Source organism: Panicum virgatum, chromosome 5N (genome assembly GCF_016808335.1).
Source record: "Panicum virgatum strain AP13 chromosome 5N, P.virgatum_v5, whole genome shotgun sequence".
NCBI classification, from domain to species: Eukaryota; Viridiplantae; Streptophyta; class Magnoliopsida; order Poales; family Poaceae; genus Panicum; species Panicum virgatum.
Window position 1 is genome coordinate 6,682,728 of NC_053149.1, and position 19,554 is coordinate 6,702,281.

Genomic DNA, 19,554 nt, shown 5'->3' on the forward strand with positions numbered 1-19,554 from the left:
ATCGGGACTCCGTCTCACACCACGGATCGAGTCGGGACCACGGTTTTAATATCCGTCCGGTGTTCGGTAACCGCCGGCCTCCGGTACCGGTATACCGGTCCGGTTTGGTCGGTTACCGGTCGGAATCGGTGGAATTCAAATTTAAATTCAAATGGCATAGTTCAACCGGTTCGTACTGGTATACCGGCCGGTTTGACTGGTAACCGGTCAAATTCATTTTTTTTCTTTTTTGTTTAAATTCAAATGCCCTTAAAGTATACTAAATAAATGTTTGTATAACATATTTTAGTCTAAATGAACCCTCCAATCCTCTTTTATACTACTTTTACATTGTATTTGTATACTTTTGTATGCACGTTTTTTTTGTTTAACTTCAAATCCCCGCGAACTATACTAAATGAATGAATTTTTGTGAAAATTTGACACCATTAGATTCGTCGCACCTTGAAGTATTTTTAGGTATTTTTTGAGAATTTTTCATTTTTTTAAATTTAAATTTAAATTTTGAATTTGGACCGGTTTGGTACTGGCCCGGACCGTAACCGGACCGGTTTGACCGGTAACCGGTCAAAACCGGACCGGTTAGGTGAACCCTCGGGACAGCGAGATCCTCCCCAATTTAAAGACAGAGAAGAGGCCGAGCCAGGCGAGAGCAGCGCCAGATTGGTTTCCGCAATCTCGCCTCTGCCTGTGCGCGCACTCGTCGGCTTCGTGCAAGATGGAGTCGACGGCCACCGATGATCTCGCCTCGCTGGCGGCGTCCTTCCCGCTGCTGGTGTACGATCACGGCGAGCAGCCGGACAACTCTCACACCATGCTCTCGGTCGCCGACGAGTCCTCGCGCACCTGCCGAGTTCCGGAGCTGAGGAACAGCCGGTGCCTCGAGACTCCGTGCGGCCTGGTGCTCGTCGCGGACTCCACCTCGTCGCAGTGCTCCTTGTGGAACCCGCAGACAGGGGAGAAGATCGCGCTGCCGGCGCTGGACAGAGCGCTGTCGCAGTTCTGCCGGTGCCTGCTCTCCGACGCGGTCTCCTCTCCGGACTGCCTCGTCCTCATCAACGACGTCAGGCAGCTAGAGCTGTTGTTCTGCCACGTCAGGGGCGGAGAGGGGAGCGCGTGGGTCATCCAGCCCTACGACATTGGCTACTACACGGTGCCGGAGAGCCACTCCGCCCCCACCAAGAAGGAGATCTGCAACATGGCCGCCGTGCAGGGGAAGTTCTACTACTTCGTGGGGACAGTGGATGAGGTCGGGGTTCTCAGCCTCGCTCGCGATCCGGAGCCGCGCCTGGAGATGAGCAGCTTCGGCGCTGCCATGCCCAGGTTCGACGGTCACGCCGTGACGCTGGGTGCCACCATGACCTATCTCCAGGAGTCCTCCCAGGAGTTGTTGCTCGTCTGCCTCTTCTTCCTCGACTGCAACTTCGACCACATCGAGGAGGTTGGTGCCTACAAGATGGACTTCTCCAAGAAAGAATGGTGCAGGGTGATCGACATCGGCGACAGAGCGTTTCTTCTTGGTCCCCATAGCTTCGCCGCCTCGTGCTCGGCCGGGGAGCATGGTCTGAAGAGGGGTGCGTCTACCTTGCGTTCGACTTCTTTGGGGAGACCAACGATTTCTACATCTTTGACCTCAGGGAAGGCACTCGTGTGAGCTCACCGGGCCAGACCAGGACGTTCCGCTTCCCGCGCGCCAGATGTTTTGGATGGTTCCCGTATGCCCGTAGTGCTACTCTCTCGGTGGCGAGGAGGCGCCGCCACTGGACTTCCTTTTGCAGTGTAAGCAGCATGTCAGGGTAATACAATGCTCACGGGTCGGCATATGTGGATTGAATTTGCGATGCCTAGTTTATCATAGCATAGAAGAAGCACTGGACAAATGTATATGATCACAGAACAAAGGCATTCGGTCAGTCTATCGATGTTCAACAACAGGACTTCCAAGTTCCAAACAATACATTATGCAGCACCTCAAATAAAATAATCAGCTGCTCATGGCTACAATATTGTACATGACACTGACACACACGGCACCCTGAGGTCCGTTCAATGTTCATGCCGTCCCGTTGCGCTTATCCTTCCGCCACTCCCATGGTTTCTGCGGCTTGGACGACGCCCACAGGCCCTTCCGGCCAGTCTGTGCTTGTTTCTCCCACTGTCAGGGAAAAGACATTTATTTTTCAGATAACTTCAGTTGTAGATGCACGGTTGCAGAGAAATTCAGTCTGGGGAATAACTTGCTGTCTTGCTTACCTTGGCTAGCTCCGGGCGTTGGTCATAGGCGGTGTAGTGCCATGCAAATCCCTTCTTCAGCATTTGCTCCTACGAATGAACCAAGAAAAATTGATTACATCTTCCTTGAAGAAATTAGCGCTCAGCACTAAGAGCGTGACTTTTTCAGTTTTTTAGTATAGCACGCCCATTGCCGTGTGCTGAAATGTCCCCAGCTTTAGACTCATTGCGCATTGCAGAAGCAAAAAAAAAAACTATAATTCTAGCACAAGACTTGGTACAGCTGCTATTGAGCTGCCGTAAATTGCAAGAGCCAATGGAAGTTGGCCGTACAAGCCGACGGCACATGGTGCAAAACTCTGCACTATTTTGGCCCTGTTTTGTTCCCTTCTAGAATTCCTAGAACACACCAGTCGAGAAGGAAATCTTGCATGCATAAAGTACTAAATGAAGTCTATTTGTAGAACTTTTTCACGAATGGGTGTAATTTTTTACGATGAATCTAATAACAGTAATTAATTGATGATTGGCTACAGTGATGCTACAATAACTATTCTTTAATCACGCGATCAAAAATCTCATTAGATTTGGCAGAGTTCTTACGCAGGGTTCTGAAGTTGGTTCTGTATATTGCATTTATTTAATACCCATAATTAGTTGTCAAAGTGTCTTTCTATGAATTCTAGGAAGAAACGAAACGGGGCCTTTGCAGGGTTTCCGGTTTTTCTAGCCCTCGTTTAGATGCAGGCTGTAAACTTTTTGGAATGAAATCTTTTCAAATAAAAGTATTAAATATAGACTAATCCCAGAACTAATTGTAGAACTCGTCTGTAATCTACGAGACGAATTTATCAAGACTAATTAATTCGGCATTAGCACATGTTTACTATAGTAGTTACTGTATCAATTTAGTGCCTAATCATAGTTTAATTAGACTCATTAGATTCATCTTGTAATTTATAAGCAAACTATGCAATTAATTTTTTATTTCATCTAGATTTAATACTCTATACATGTAGATTCTCATTCGATGTGATAGTTTTAGAATTTTGAATTTTGCATCTAAACAAGGAGTTAGTGCAAAAACTGTGCCTCCCAACGGCAGTAGATGTCTCGGCAGTAGATGTCTGCAAGTGCAAACTGTGCAATCTTACCTGCACGAATACGCCATCGCAGTAGATGTCTCCGACGCATCTACCGTACCGGTCCTCGTCGTACACGTAGACCTTCAGGCTCTTTCCCTGGACAAGCTTCAGCAGCGCCTCTTTGGCCTCCTTGCCGTACGGCATCGCGCTCTCCGGCGCATCGATGCCCCTGCGCACATGCCACATTCAACTCTCGCTGCATCAGGTTTAACTGAATGGTCCTCTAAAAAAAGGTTTAACTGAAGGAATCAAGGCACATGTTCCTGATCATTGGTCAGCTCTTACGCATAGCACAAACCTTAGCCTGATCCTGTACTTCTTGGCGAGCACCTCTTCGCCTCTCGCGTTAGGGACTGGCCTGCATTGCAGAGATGTCAAACTTCAGCTGTCAGGACCTGAACCATAGGAAAGATGTCTTCTCGAGAAAAAAATGATAGCTGATGAAAGAAACCAACTGCTACTATGGTAGATAGAAAAGATGATCGATATGAAGTTCAACAAACCTGTATCCTGCGTCCACTATGACCTTCTGCAGCGCGTCGGCCTTCTGGTAGTTCTTAGCGGCCCGCGCCTTGGCCCGCTCCGCCGCCGCCTTCTGCACCTCGCGGGGCACGCTGCCAGACTCTCGGGGGTCGGCCGTGTCCACGTACACGTTGATGGTGTCGCCGTCGGCCACAGACTTGGGGTCAATCTGAAACCGGCAAGAACACCCGTTACTTCGTTAGCCCGGATACAAGACCATGGAAAGATTCAGGAAATGACTGATGGAAAAGGGAGCCGGCCGGAGTCTTACGGGCAGCGTGTGCAGCTCGAACTTGGCGCCGTGAGGTTTGGGCGGCGGGTGAGCAGGAGCAGCGGGAGCGCCTGCTGCCGCGTTCGGATGTGGCAGGCCGTAGAAAGCCAAGAAGCCCTGGGCGAACACAAGCAGAAACCAATGTTGGGTTATTGACCGTAGATCACCATGGTGGTTTGTGTCAATTGATGCAGTTTGGAAGCTTAGTTACCTCCACATCTGCTTTCTGGTGGTTCTTGAGCGTCTGCACAACGAAGCGCGCGGCTTCCTCGGGCGTCTTCGGCGGCGGCCGGGCTTTCTTCCATGCCACCAGCAGCTTCTTGTACCTTACGTGAACGCAAGCAATTTTAGCATCGCAGTAATTTACAAAGAACAGGATGTTGGTGACTGTTACTGCAAGCATTTTATTCAGTGTAACTGCATGGTAATTTTTCGAATAGATTGTAGACTAGTACTAGTACTCAGTACAAATACTTTTGACCACGTGTCCTGCTCAGACTTTGCCATATAAGGAAGCACTGAAATCCCTCGGTCACTAAAATCGAGCTGCACACTAAACTTTGACCACGTGTCACTAAAATCAAAGGAAGGCTAATTCCATACTGCCACTAAACTTTGCATTATTTTCAAAGAAAAAGCGTCGCTTTCATAGCTCCACTCGTCGAATCCCTCGGTACCACGGCAGCGATGTATACAAATCGGAGCAATCAAGCAAGAAGGAAAAACGAATAGAAAATCGAGCGCAGTTCAGTTACCAATTCGCCTGCGCTTTCTTGGAGGAGACGACGTGCCGGCTCAGCCCGTCCGGAACCTGAGAAATCCCATCCCCAAAGCGCCCCCCCAAAATTAGCGAAACTTTTAATAAGCTCATACCAGACTGTGATAACAGCAGATCCAGCACAGGGCACGCACGACGGCAGCGCTAGTGATCGAAATTCTCAGCTGGCAGCTCACCTGCGAGTTGGTCCCGAAGCTGAGGATGTCGCCGCCGAGCGCGGCGACGGCGGGGTGCGCGCCATGGAGCCCGTGCTCCGCCGACGAGGACGCGCACAGGCCGCACAGGAACCGGTATATGCTGTTCCCCATGGCCGCCTAGCTGGCTCGCTAGCTCGCTCGCCGCCATGGAGCCCGTGCTCCGCCGACGAGGACGCGCACAGGCCGCACAGGAACCGGTATATGCTGTTCCCCATGGCCGCCTAGCTGGCTCGCTAGCTCGCTCGCCGCCTCACCGGCGCGGCAGGACGACGAATTCGAAGACAGGATCTCGGCGCGGCGCGGGGTGTGCTTCCAGCTCTCTCTCTCTTTCTCTCTGGCCGGAAATCCGCCCCGGGATTTGAAAACCTCTGCGGCGGTTTTGTCTGTCCGTGGGTTGTGTGTGGATCTGCGCCGCGGCCGTTGCGACTTGCGAAGCCGTCCCGGGATGGAAATGGAATCGGGTTCACTTCCCCAAATTCCTCCAAATTTTTCAAACTTTACATCACATCGAAATCACATCGAAACATTAAATATAACAAATGACCCATGCATGAATACTAAATGTAGGTAAATAAAAAAATTAATTGTATAGTTTTGATGTATGTTGCGAGATGAATCTTTTGAGCATAGTTAGCCTATAATATGACAATATTTACCACAAACAAACGAAAAATGCTATAATATGCTACAGTGTCCGACATGGCCTTTTCTACCCCATTTTCGCATATCTAAACACAACCAGGAAGGAAAGCCAGGATGGGATGGGAAAGCTGTCGCAGCTGACCTGTTCATCGAAGCGAGATTTGCTACGTGGAGGCGCGCCATTGGCTGGCGGCGCCACCCGGGCCGGTGGGGGCGGCCGGCCGCGGATCCCGCGGGTTTGGATGGGGTGCTCACGTGTGCTCGTTGACGCCGATAGCGAACTACGTCTGCGTGTCCAGGGCGTCGGCAGTTGGTAGTTTCGCTGCGTTGCGAATGCTTTCGTAGTTTCGCTGGCATTTCGTAGCTGCTCCAGGTGGCACGCAGTGGGCAACGACAGTTTGGGTAGGTACCTGTACCACTTCTACGGTCGTGCCACGGTGCCAGTGCCGCCTCCAGGGACGTAGTAATACAACAATCATTGGATGCGGGTGGTTACAGCCATCCTTGCAGGCAAGTAATTTCAACATCTGCAGCGCGTGTTTGTTAATAAAAAAAGGGTCCGTCAGGGACACGAGTTTCAGTGGGCTGTCACGACTCGCAACGTGAACCGAAGAGTGCCACGATCATCGATCGGTCGGTCGGTGTGTGAGCACCAAACTTGCTGGAAGTAACCTACTGTATGCTGCATTGGGAATGCTGGCTCCTTCGACGCCTCGTCCCTGCAAAGCTGAAGCAAAGTTGTTCCAGGCTTGCAATTTAGGCTCACCTGCAAGCGGCATGGTGCGTTTTTTGCACCAATCACGCGCAATTTGGACAAGAGATTTGCTCCTTTTTGTTGAAACAAAAAAAAAAAGAAAGGGAGAGTCGGAGAGAGCATTTGAGGCGTTTGTTGGCTGTGGCAGCTCAGTGAGTGATGGGCCTGCAAAACGATTTGTTATCGGCCAAGTAAACATTATGATGAATGACACTGACACCTGGGCCTCTTTCAGCAGCGTTGCTTCCACAAATAACTTGGCGGTTTTTTCTTTTTTATATTTAAAAAAATTAAAATTTCAAAAATATATGTCCGTTTTGGAAAATTTCAAAAATATACCCCGGTCGCCCTATGGGGGGCGACAGAGCTCAAATGTAATTTTTTTCTTCTTCAAATTTGCAACAAAGTCCCTGGAGAAAAAAAGAGGGGGCCTGTCGCCCGTTGGGGGGCGACAGGGGCCTTCCCTTCTATTTAAGCCCTGGCCGCCATTCGCCGCCATTCCCTTTGTCATTTGAGCCTAAAAATTCAGGAAAAAAGAGAGGGGTGAGGAGAAGAAAAGCGGCGAAGCTCTGCCGAATTGCGTACTACTGATCTACAGGTAACTTCCGTATGAATCCATTGATATTGTATAACAATTTAATTTAATTAGTGGATTAGCTAAATTAGATTTGGTGCTTTAGAACACTGGTTTAGTATTACAATTTGAGTAATATTACAGACTTTTTCAAATAAAATAATTATACATTAGAATAGAATTATGACAGTACCTTATTGATATTGCAGAATAAGGCAATGGCTGCCTCAAATTGTGGAGGATTTTCATGGACCGAAGAAAAATCTAGTATAATACTTGATTTCATGACCCATCTTGTTATCAGTAAGAAGTTGGATCCGTTAGCGGATGGTACGATAGAGATGGTGTTGTCCAAAGTAGTAGAGTTTAAAGATTTCACATTATTTCGAGGTATTACGACGCAAGATGTAAATGGACACCTGCTAGAACGTCGGAAGATATACATGAGAGTATGTGAACTAGCAAATCATCCTAATATCATTGGATTCTTACAAAGTTCTTGTAAGATATGGATGCGGCCAGAGGTGTATGAGATGCACATTAAGATAACTCTCATTCAGTTCTAATCCCGTCCGTCATTTCAAATCCATATTTATGAAACAGTAACATTGTTTTTTAATTATATGCTAGGATTACCCCGAGGACACGGAGTTGATTAACAAAATGATACCAAATTTCCGTAAATTGGTATGTATCTTCGGTGGTGGACTTATGCCGCAAACTAGACGAAGGAGGCGGATAAGATCTTCGGGTGATAGTACTTGGCCTGCGCAAGAACAGATGCCCGGAGGTTCGTCGAGTCATGCTTCAGCACCTCAACCACCAACTTGTGTTAACTGGGATGACGACATGGATGACTTCATGCCCCCCAAACCATGGCCTCCAACACATGATGTTCCTCCCCCTGTACATGAACCTAGAATCAGAAAGGAGACAAAGGGAAAGGCAAGAGGTTCGTCAAGTCATGTTGCACCACCTGCAGCACAAACTTGTGTTAACTGGGATGACGACATGGATGACTTCATGCCCCCCAAACCATGGCCTCCAACACATGTTGTTCCTCCCCCTGTACATGAACGTAGATCCAGAAAAGAGAGAAAGAGAAAGCCAAGAGGTTCGTCGAGCCATACTACACCACCTGCAGCACCACCATCTGTCAACTGGGATGACGACCTAGATGATTTCATGCCATGATCTATAACATATGATGTTCATCAGTTTAAGATGTATTCGCATTTAATATTGTTAATGTTGTATTATGCTTGTTTGTATGTCTCGTACCTAACTTGCATTCACTGGACATATACATAATGTCGAGTTTGAATCGTACTTAGTCGTAATGGAGCATCGAAGTATAAACATACCATCTATTGTATGTAATGGAAAATACGAGAGTGATCAGTGACGAACGTTGAAGTGTATAAATAAGTGGTCAACAGCTAACATCACACAAATAAGAAATAAAAACTAAGAAATGCATTACGTAATGTGAACCACCAAATTTTACATCATAATACAACGACAATGAAAACACATCACACATGCAGTGGCATGTCAGAACCCGTTACAAACTACGGTAAACAGATTCTGGACTAACCTAACATGCCTTAGGTAATTTAAAAAAAAAACAGAACAAACACAGCGATGCAGCATGTCACTAGCACTAGAGAAGTCCTAGTAGCCGTACCCCCACGTAGCAAACTGCGTTGAGCCTTCTCCGCAGTATCCACCCATTGCAGGTGGTGCAGGCGGTGGTGCCGGAGGCGCAGGGCCCTTCTTCTTGTGACAAGGGCAGTTGCAGTAAGGAATAGTGCATGGTTCATCCTGTGAACCGGCTGCATTGCTGGTATCATCAACTTCGTCGTCTTTGTTACCCTCGCTCACTTCCTCATAATGGTTCACCTTGCATTCCAGATCAAAGATCTTTATCTGGAGGTACTCGATGAACTCCTAAACAGAATCAATTGGTGCAAGATCTACCCACCTAGTAAAACCACAGTTTTCTGGAGCATCGGAAGACTGCAAAACAAATTTCATGTAAGGTGTCTCATTGAAGATAAAGAAATGAAACAACCGAGTATTACCCATGCGTGTGGACATTTAAAGAAACGCCGACTGCCATCCATCCCGTCGGTGCACATCTGCACTAAGCAGTCCGCACCATGTCTGCATTTTGGCCACGGTTCTCTACGATTATCGTATTATCGAAGAGGAGTTTCATTGGTAAATTCACTCTTGTGCTGTGGCGGAAAATCAAACACTGGTTCCGGAAAGAAATCAGGTCCAAGAGGCCCCTCCCAAATTATGGGGTCTCCCTTTCTTCCCTCTTTTCCTTTCTCAAAACCATAGTAATTCTTCCCGCTAGACCCACCTCCAGACATTGGGTATACAATGAGGTTTGGTGTTTGAGTTGTGCTGGGAGTTCACAAACTTGGGAGTATTTATAGTCGCACAAAGGTCTGATACCCGGAGTGTGGAGTGTAAATGCACCTAAAAAACCTACATGACAACACAGTGAAGAGGCTAGCTGACCTAACACTGAAAAGGCTAGATTCGATGCTCGAAATGACTACTCGATGCATCTCTGTGCATGCAGACTCACAGCACTGCATTGCTGCCGCTCGGTCGATCGCGCCTAGATGCCGCCTTCCCCACTACATGCCACAGACCTTCGCTGTAGAATGACAGGTCCGTCGTCCTCGCCAGAGAGACTGCTTTGAAGGTGTGCTGGTGTGGTTGCCGTCTTGTCACATCTATTTGAAATGGTGGAAGAGCACTACTATTTGAAACCCGTGATCGTCGTGCTGAGCAGTGGCAACCTGTGATCTCGTACTCGCAGCTAGATACACTATGGTTCCTATTTTGAGCTATTCGAGCGTGTAGTCGTCATCATCGTCGGCGGGTGAGGTCTCCGGATGCTTTTTAGTATTCTGGTGACATCAAAATGTGTGCTTTTTAGCAGCAGACCATGATGTATTTCTTAGTTCTTAATTTTTATCGTTATATTAATAAAATGTGTGTTTTTTAGTATTCTAGTGACATGAAAAGCTCCTAAAATATTAAGGACAAGTGAAAAAGATTTCGTAGACTCCCGGCTACAACTACAAATTAATGGTAAAGGCTACAACACACAAAGTTAAGCTCTCAACTTAAAACATAAATAATTAATTGCAGTGGCATGTGCACGCGACAAGATAATTTCTTGTTGCATCTAAACCTACCATGCCTTATGGAATGTAAAATGCCGGGATTACATGGTACTACTCTACTGAGTGCACCTAGGATATTTGCCCTTCCTAATTGCTTCGGCCCTGGCTTCATTCGCACGACGTGCCCTCTCTCGCTTTCTCTCCTTGTCAGCTTCACGTTCGGCCGCCGCCTTACGATCCACCTCCTCAATTCTCTTGCGGATCTCTTCTTGCTCTTTCTTGCGCTTCTCCTCTTGCTGTTCCTCGTGCTTCATTCGGCGCCAACGTTCTGCAGCCCACCTTGCTTTTTGTTCCACAATGTCCTTTGCCTGCTGCGACTGCACGGTGTCGAACCACTGCATAAAATCACAAAGAGGCGGAGGAGACTTTGTCCAACACAAGTTAGAATCATAACTCAATGTTAGGTCACAGAGAAAAATAGCGTATGTTCTCCTGTTACTTTGGCCCGGTCTTTGCTGTATCGCTTAGGTGGATCATATTCGTAGTTCTCACACAAAGAACCTCATGCCGTAGTCATCTCCTAAAACCTCAGATTGCATGAACTTGCATAACAAACCGCAGAAGCACATTGGCACATCAATTCCTTCGAGTACGGTGGCTTTACACTTGCTCCACGGAATGTAGGTTGATCCTGACGAAGACATTGGCGCTATTGTGTGGTGCGCCAAATAAAAAAAAACAATGATTTAAGCAATGCACATATCGTATACCAAATCGATGCGTGAAAATATAGGTACTGTCATAATTCTATTGTCTTATACTGCAATATCAATAAGGTACTGTCATAATTCTATTCTAATGTATAATTATTTTATTTGAAAAAGTCTGTAATAGTACTCAAATTGTAATACTAAACCAGTGTTCTAAAGCACCAAATCTAATTCAGCTAATCCACTAATTAAATTAAATTGTTATACAATATCAACGAATTTATACGGAAGTTACCGGTAGATCACAAGTGCGGAATTCGGCAGAGCTTCGCCGCTTCCCTTCTCCTTACCCCTCTCTTTTTTCTGGATTTTTGGTGGATTTTTTGAGGTCAAATGAGGAGGGAATGAGGGGGGAGGCCTTATATAGGGAGAGCTGACCCGGTCGCCCTCGGGGGGGCGATAGGCCCCCCCAGTCGCCCGCGGGAGGGGCGACCGGCCCCCTAGCGCCTGGAGGCTGAGCCCACTGGTCGGTCGCCCCTGGGGTGGGCGACAGGGGCCTGTTGCCCGTTGGGGGGCGACAGGCCCCCTCTTTTTTTTTCTCTCCAGGGACTTTGTTGCAAATTTGAAGAAGAAAAAAATTACATTTGAGCCCTGTCGCCCCCCATAGGCGACCGGGGTATATTTTTGAAATTTTCCAAAACGGACATATATTTTTGAAATTTTAAATTTTTTTAAATATAAAAAAGAAAAAACCGCAATAACTTGGGCCTCAAAGAAAGAGGGGAACTATAGCTTTGGAAATAACTTTTATGCAATGTATGGGCGGCCATGTTAAAGAAAGTTGGGCGTAAGAACCGTAGGCGTCGCCGGCCCAATGATCACTCTTTTTTAAATTTGACGGCCCAATGATCACGAGATCCGGCATGGCCCGGGATGGCTCCATTGTTGTGTCACGGAACCTCGTGTCACGGTCCAACTCCATTGTACGGCTAGCCGGATACACGGCCCATAGCAGGGGACTCTACTGCACTCCAGAAGTCCTGCACTGCTGTGTCACCTGTCACAGAAATGTAGGCCCATGTCGCATCGGTTTGGTAACTGTGCTTTTTACTCTCTGCGCCTGTGCTCGGTCACCAAGCGCGGAGAGCCGGCCGGAGACTGTAAAATACTATTACGGAACGGGAACGTATGTAGTGCAAAACAAGCATCTTGTGTAAATTCGTGCAAATCTACTAAAAAATTTCAAATTTTTTTGAAAAAAATCATGAATGTGTTTCTCAGCTTACCTCATCTATATACAAAATTTTATGATCAAATTCATCTTACTCTAAAAGTAAAAGAAAAACAAATTTTCTGACAACAATAATGGTTCAAATGCATCTCAAATTTGTCTTTTTTGTAACTTTTAGAGTAAGACGAATTTGACCATGAAATTGTATATATAGATGATGTAATCTGAGAAGCACATTCATGCTTTTTTTCAGAATTTTTTGAAATTTTATTTAGTAGGTTTACACAAAATCCTTGGTTTGCACCAGAGATACGTTGCCTTATGGAACAGCTCGGCCTAGTCTGACACAACTAGGCATCCTCCAACGGAGCTTTGCCGCAGTTCCTGCTCCTCGCCTCCACCCTTTTTCTCGAGCGAAAAAAGGGCCTGATCTTGAGCAAACTGCAAACCCCCTGCTGCGATGCTGGTCGCGAGCACGGGGGTGAGGATCATGGAGTCCCAGCTCCTGTGGGAGTTCATCGCGTTCCTCAAGGCCCGGTGGTCCGCGCGCTCCCGCGTCGACCAGCGCCGCCGCCGCCTGCGCCAGCTCGTGGCAATGGTCCGCGCCGTCGCCGACGCCGCCGAGGGGGCCGCCGCCGTCCGAGACGGCTCCCTCTCCGCCTGGCTCCACGTGCTCCGCGCCGAGGCGCTGCGCGGGCAGCAGGTCCTCGAGGCCCCCGGTTGCGACGCCGCCGCCGTCGCGGGCTCCACCAGGCACTTCCTCGCGGGCCTCAGGGCGCTGCTCGCCTGCAGCGCGGAGCTGGACCGCCTCACGGACGCCGTCGAGGAGCTCGAGCGCCTCGCGGGGCCCGGCGGGGACCTCGACATGTTCGTCAAGGTGCTCCGCCTCGACACCGCCCGCGCCGACGAGATGGAGGTCGACGGCGACGCGCGCGGCGGCGCTCCGGACCGCCAGGAAGAAGGGAGCAGCAGCAGCAGGGCCGGCTCGGTCGCCGCCTGCGCCGCCGGGCTCCCCGCCACGGGCGCCAAGAGGAAGCGCGCCGCCTGCAGCTCCGGCGCCGACGGGGGCTCGGCGTCGCGCGGCCAGGTGGACACCGCGGTCCAGCTGCCAAAGCGCCGGGTGCTCGCGTGGATGCGGCCTCACCAGTGGCTCCCTGCCGCCTTCGGCGGCCTCGTCGCCGCGCCCCGCGAGCCGCCGGTGCCTCGCTCGCACCGCGCCCTGGCGGTGGCGAAGGCGATGTCGCGGGTCCGACGCCGCATCGGCAAGCCGACGAGGCGCCGGCAGGAGCTGCAGCAGAGCCTCGGCCGTCGCCTATCGCGCATTTCGCTTTGGTGGTGGCCACTGCCAGGATCTGCTCCTGCATTTTGGTAGCAGAGTGAGGACTCCCCCTGCAATCTGAGAGTTTCGGTCGATGCAAGTTCCTACTAGCTAGCTCTTCCTCCTCGAGCTTAGAAACATAGAATCCGTGAGCCGCCTAGAGTTCTTCGACGATTGACTTGTGATTTTGTCGTCTGGAAGCTGGAGTGGTGATTTCAGCCTAGTGCCAATCCTACATTTCTGCTAGTTGCAGTGGATGCAAATTACGAGCTACTAGTTCCTCCAACTTCTGTGAGCCGCCCGGAGTTCTTCGTCTCGACTTGTGATTTTGTCAGCTGGAAGCTGCACTGTGGTTTCAGTTCAGTGCTAATCCTACTATTGACCAACATGGAGGTTAATGTCGAGTTGCTTTGCTCTTCCTCCAGTAGAGGAGGAGCATTGCCGTCCGGGACTCTGGTCCCGCGAGAACTGCTCTGGCAAACGAACAAAGAGCACGCCTGCAGGCCTGGCTGCGCCTCGTCCGAGGCCTTGCGAGGAACGGTGCGTGTGACTGACAACCCGTCGGCGTCCTCGCGCTGCCTGCTTTTCCCTCGTGTGAAGTGTGAACGCTGAGGCCGTGGCCGACCGGTCAGCTGCCAACCCTTCCAGTTCCAGTCTTCCACCTCCTCCATTGACTACAGCTACCGTTGCCTTCGCGAATCGTGAGCTATGCGAGCCGAGCCCCCGGCCCAACTGAAGCCGTCACAGGCCTACCTCCTCCTAGCTGACCCGGCTTGTACAAGAGGTGGGCTTTGCGTGGTCGTGTCTTATTTTTGGGCCAGGGGATTTGCTCAACCAACTTGCTCCAATTCATCATTTAAAAAAAAACTGATTGCTGTTGAATTTTGTCAAGATTGCTAACAGACGTTGAGATTTAAGAAGGCAACAGCCCGTTTGTGCTTGCGCTAATGATGCGTGCCTTCACTATTAGCGCCCAAATCATTGCGCGGAATCTCAAAGGGGCGATCGAACTAACATTATTCCCTGCACCTGCAGTGCGGTGCTATGATCGGGATTGGTGGTGGATCCTCTTTCTGTTTACGAAAATAAAGTCGCAGATGAAAATGACACGTCGGGTACAATATAATGAAGCTTTTATGTACAAGTTCAGGTTTTGAATTAATACATGTTGAATTTGGCCTCTTTTTGTCACTGTTTCAGCTAGTTCCTCAAGAGAAAAAAAATCAAGAACACTCTTCACCACCAAACGAAATAAAAAAGAAATTACAAAAGATGTTCAAAAATCGACGCAAGAAGATCAACTCGCGACGTTTGAATTTACACTTTGAACGACAGAACAAGCAACCAATCCAGAGACGACACGGACGAAAATTTACATGGGAGAAGGAAACGGGAACCACGGCATCGACCGATCAAACCACGCGCGCGAACAGCTCCGACTCAGAGGTCCTCGGCGATGCAGGCGAGGTGCGGCTGCCACGGCGCGGCGTGGCTGCCGGTGCTCATGCGCCTCCGGTGCTGCTGCGCGGCCGTCCGCTTCTTCGCCGGCGCCTTCTCCGGCGGCGACGCGCCGGCGCCGGCGAGCCCCAGCTGCCGGTCGCTCACGACGACGCTGCCCTCGGACTTGCTGCGCACGTGCCGGGTCGGCGTGCCGCCGCCGCCGCCCTTCTTGGCGTCGGGCACGGACGCCGCCGGGATGAGGAAGTAGATCTCCCCGCGCTCGAGCTCCGAGTCCGGCGACACGATGAGGATCCGCCGCACCACCCCCTGCGGCGACGAGCAGGGCCTGCTGAGCACGTGGTTGGGGTGCGCCGCCAGCACCTCCCCGGCCGACACGGCGCGGCCGTACTCGTCGACGCGGCCGCTGAGGTGCACGATCCGCACCAGGTCCAGCGCGCCGCAGGGGAGCACGCACGCCAGGCAGCACCGCAGGCTGTTGCCCATGCTAGCCGATCGGCGCCGTGATCCCGCGACGCCCGCGCGCCGGCTTCCTCCTCCCGTGGCCTCCGTCGTCTCTTCCACCTCCTCGTCCTCCTCGCCCTCTCTCTCTCTCTTCACTGTGGCGATGTGGCCAGCACGTATATATAGTGGAGTTCAAAGAAAGGGTTTTTTTTATCCACGCCATTATAATTCTTCGAGTTTGGAAAAATACCATTACAATTCGAGTATTCTGAAATATGCCATTACAATTGTTGGACTCCCTGCTCTTTGCCATTTTCTACGTATCCCAGCCGCTCGGGCCCATTGTGAGGCCCCGAATACGTACGCAGAGAGCGTATGAACGCCGGTACGTCTACGGCGTTAAGAGCTCCGGATCTCTCCGTCCAATCCAGGGCGAGCGGTAGCATCCGGCGACCTCGGCGGCGAGACGAGCGTGCTCGTTGGGGACGAGGACGTGATGCCGGTCTTGGTGAGGGAGCTCTCGAACGCCTAGCGGCGGAGCGGCGAGCCATCGTACAACTCGGCGAGCGGCGACGGCGCGGCGCCGGGGGGCTGGACTGCTGCGGCGGCAGGACGCGGAGCTGGTCCGGCGTGTGCGCGAAGAAGCAGATGCGGCGGCGGCAGGCGGTGCCGTCCTTGCAGGGCTGCGTCCAGTAGCATGCCGGGCGGAGCCAGCACTCGAACACCCCATACGCGAACTCGCACGCGTCGCCGCGCTTGCACCAGCCCTTGCGGAAGTCCGGGCACGCGGTGCCGGAGTATTGGTACCGCCTGGGGTCACGGCGATGGGCCTTCTCCCCGGGTGCACGTACGGGCAGTCCGTCCAGTCGCTCTGCCCGCGCAAGCACCGGCGCATCTTGAACTCTTACATCCGGAACTCGTCGCAGGCGTAGGCGTCCACCGCGGCCGCCGCCGCCAGGGCCTCCTCGTCGTCCTCCTCGTACGCTGCCGGTGCGGCCTCGTTCGACGGCAGGTAATGCCGCAGCGCCGCCAGGAGGCTGTATGGCGACGTGTCGTCCCCATCCATGCCGGCGTTGGCCGGCGGCTACTGCTGCTGCCACGGCGGCGCGTGCGCGCCCTCTCCCATCATCATCATGGTCGGTTACACTTCTCGGAATGTCGGTGGCTGTTGCTTTGCTGGTGGTATGTAGCTGCGATCTCGAACTCTCTTTGAGGAGGAGAGGCTGCTTTGGCTCGGCCGTAGACGGGGAAGAGGAGGCCAAGGGAAGCCGCCGGCGCCCGTCGCTAGTCCCCCGCAGTAGGTGCTCCTCTGCTGCTCGCCCGCGCGCAGCCCTGCTGCACCGCGAGCCGCCACTACTACTGGACCTGCGAGCCGCCTCTGCTCCTCCTCTGCTCCCGCGCGCATGCTGCTGCAGCACGCCACTGGCCGCTCCCGCACGCGTCCTGCGCACCGCCGGGGAAGGCTCTGCCCGCTCGCCGCCCGCCCGGCCGCCTGGTCCCGCCGCCGGCTCCCCGCCCCCCTGCGGCCCCTGGTCCGCGTGCGCCGCTTGCGCAATACCCGCGCACGCAGCCCTGCTGCGTCGCTCCCGCTAGTAGCTCTGCCCGCGCCATCCGCCCGCTCGCCACTCGCCCGCGCGCCTGGTCCTGCCGCCGGCTCCCCGCTCGCCGCGCCACCTCCGTCTCCCCCCGTGCGGCCCCTGGTCCGCGCGTGCCGTTCCGCTTCCGCCTCCGACCGTGCGCGCCGAGCACCGCGTGGGGGGAGGCACCGCCGGAGGGGAGGAGGCGGCCGGAATTGGAGGCAGGGGAGAGGCACCGCCGGAGGAAGGGGGCCGTGGTTTCTCACATACGGTGATATACGGATACGACGCCTGCAAGTGGGTCCAAGTACGCGCCAAACGTAGAATATGGCATGGACCCGAGGGAAATAGAATTGTAATGGTAAATTTCTAATAAGGTGAATTATAATGGTGTTTCTCCAAACTTAAAGAATTATAATGGCGTGCATCAAAAAAACCCTCAAAGAAAAGGGCCAGAGGCAATTAACAAAGCTGATCGGGATTAACAGTTTGGTGAGGGGACAGTGGAGATGGGAACTCACCACCCATCTTATCTAGACTCTGAACCCTGAACCACACCCAAATTCATCAAAGGGGAAGGTATAATTAATGGTAATTGTATGATTTTTCTGCGAGGATTAATTATAACTTAATTAGTGCCCATGTTCTGGTGATGATTTTATTTTTCTCTCTCTTTTGGAGCTAGCGGATGCGCCAATGATTCGCACACGGCACACTCAGGCGCACAGCCATGCTGCCCTGCTGGAGCTTGGCTGTGCTGCATCCTTCCTTCCTCTTCCCTCCCCTCACTGATGATGTGTGTGGTTGGATTGCATGAGTAGTGCTGCGAGCGATGCAACGAGAGGGCTACAAGTGTGAATGCACGATTGGATATAACTAGAGAGCTTATTACCAGGTCTGAATTATTTTAGGGTCATTTTAAGCAGAATTATTTTTAGAGTGCAATAATTGTTTAATAGTGGTTCTGAAGTTGTGATTGATGTTTGGTTTGGTAGTGGTATACCTATACATACATATATGCTCCAAAACGAACCCGGCCGTGCAACGTCTTTTTCATGAGAGAGGGTGGTGATCACATTTCAAAAATGAAACTAATGAGGAGAGGGTGAATGGGGTTGGGGTCAAGCAAGGCCGGCGACTAAGGTCAGTTTCAGTGAAAGTTTTATGGGCACAGTTACCAAGATTGGAAACTAGATAACTGTGTCAGATGGGTTTCACTACTATAGAAAGTGCAAATAGTCCCGGTTGGTAAGGGGCTTTTGTCCCGGTTTTTCAACCGGGACTGCTCATCCGGGATAAATGTGTCCGACATTTTATCCCGATGGCTATGGAACCGGGACAAATGTAATTTTTAACAATAAAAAAAATTCAGCCTCCATCAGCCAGCCCGTACAGCCGCGGCTCGCCGGGTCTGTCCGCGCCGCCCACCGGAGTTTGGCCAGGCCGTCCACGGGGCTTTCATCCCCTCCCATTCCTCTTGCATCCCCACCAATAGTGTCGACAAATTATTCAAAGAATCAATCACCAAATATTGAATCGACCATACAAAATCAATAGATCCAGCAAATCATTCAAAGAATCCATCACAAGATACAATCCATACAATCCGATAAGCATCTCTATTTCTAAAAAGTAAGAAAAAAATTGACGGACGGCTCCCGCGGCGCCCGGCGCCCGCTGCTCGAGCGCTCCCGCCGCAGTGGCCGGCGGCGGCCCGCTTCGGCGCGCTCCGCGCGGCGGTAAGCTTCGCGCTTTGTGGTGGCGGCGGGCCCGCGTGCTTCGTGTCGGCGGTGGCAGCCGGCCCGCGGCCAGCTCCTCACGGCGTTCGCGCGCTCCGTGGCGGCCGGAGCCCTCCGCCGCGGCGCGGCCGGCGGCGGCCCGCGGCCAGCTGCTCGTGCGCTCCGCGGCTGCCAGCGGCCTCCTGCTTGCGCTAGCAAGACAGAGAGAGGGATAAGGTAGAGAGAAGTAGAGAAATAATAAGTGGCAGAGAGGAGTCACGGACTTCGAAACTATCAAGTGGGAGAGGCCGACCATCACCTTTTGTCCCGGGCTGTTGTTTCAACCGGGATAGAATCTTAGCCATTGGTCCCGGTTGGTGGCTCCAACCGGGACAAAAGGTCCGCGCAGTCTTTTGTCTCGGTTGGAGGCACCAACCAGGAAAAAGGCCCTCTTTTTGTCCCGGTTGGTGGCTCCAACCGGGACAAAAGGTCCCTGTCCCCCGCTGGCCCGGCTAGCCGTTGGACCCGGGACAAAAGCCATCTTTTATCTCGGGTCCAAAGACAGTCGGGACAAATGGCATGGAACAAAGACATGTTCTGTAGTAGTGTTTCATGGTGATGAAACTCTCTTCACATCCCATGAAACTCCATCATTCTCTCTTTTTGCCATGTCAGCAAAACTGATGATATTTAATGCTATGAAACCCTCCATGAAATTTCCATTGAGACTGACATAATACTTCTGTTGGATCATTGAGTAGCTAGGTAGCTCCGAAGCTGATCTATATAATTGTGCTGGAACTAATCGCGTGGTTAGCCTCCCGCTTAATACAT

The 19,554-nt window shown here is 51.5% G+C and overlaps 4 protein-coding genes and 1 pseudogene across 5 annotated transcripts; 2 read left to right on the plus strand and 3 right to left on the minus strand.

Moving 5' to 3' along the window:
- The first annotated feature begins 601 nt into the window (after positions 1-601).
- Positions 602-1,925, plus strand: LOC120675878. Its single transcript, XM_039957090.1, has one exon. It carries the CDS (start codon positions 719-721, stop codon positions 1,652-1,654), a length of 936 nt encoding a protein of 311 aa, XP_039813024.1. The 5' UTR covers positions 602-718; the 3' UTR covers positions 1,655-1,925.
- LOC120675877 (probable staphylococcal-like nuclease CAN1) lies at positions 1,887-5,617 on the minus strand. 2 transcript variants are annotated; one of them, XM_039957089.1, is made up of 10 exons: positions 5,385-5,617; positions 5,125-5,276; positions 4,926-4,981; positions 4,382-4,496; positions 4,171-4,287; positions 3,881-4,068; positions 3,676-3,735; positions 3,387-3,546; positions 2,254-2,322; positions 1,887-2,155 (listed from the first exon to the last, which is right to left on the minus strand). In XM_039957089.1, exons 2-10 carry the CDS (start codon positions 5,254-5,256, stop codon positions 2,054-2,056), a joined length of 999 nt encoding a protein of 332 aa, XP_039813023.1. In that variant the 5' UTR covers positions 5,257-5,276; positions 5,385-5,617; the 3' UTR covers positions 1,887-2,053. The 2 variants fall into 2 exon arrangements, with proteins under 2 accessions (XP_039813023.1, XP_039813022.1); XM_039957088.1 differs by having other exon boundaries at positions 5,125-5,262; positions 5,367-5,617.
- A 6,908-nt stretch (positions 5,618-12,525) lies between these two features.
- On the plus strand, positions 12,526-13,809 carry LOC120672073. Its single transcript, XM_039952363.1, has one exon. It carries the CDS (start codon positions 12,666-12,668, stop codon positions 13,575-13,577), a length of 912 nt encoding a protein of 303 aa, XP_039808297.1. The 5' UTR covers positions 12,526-12,665; the 3' UTR covers positions 13,578-13,809.
- An 865-nt stretch (positions 13,810-14,674) lies between these two features.
- LOC120672074 lies at positions 14,675-15,591 on the minus strand. The gene has a single exon (XM_039952364.1). It carries the CDS (start codon positions 15,465-15,467, stop codon positions 14,964-14,966), a length of 504 nt encoding a protein of 167 aa, XP_039808298.1. The 5' UTR covers positions 15,468-15,591; the 3' UTR covers positions 14,675-14,963.
- A 233-nt stretch (positions 15,592-15,824) lies between these two features.
- LOC120674471 lies at positions 15,825-16,560 on the minus strand (annotated as a pseudogene).
- Between the last annotated feature and the right edge of the window lie 2,994 nt (positions 16,561-19,554).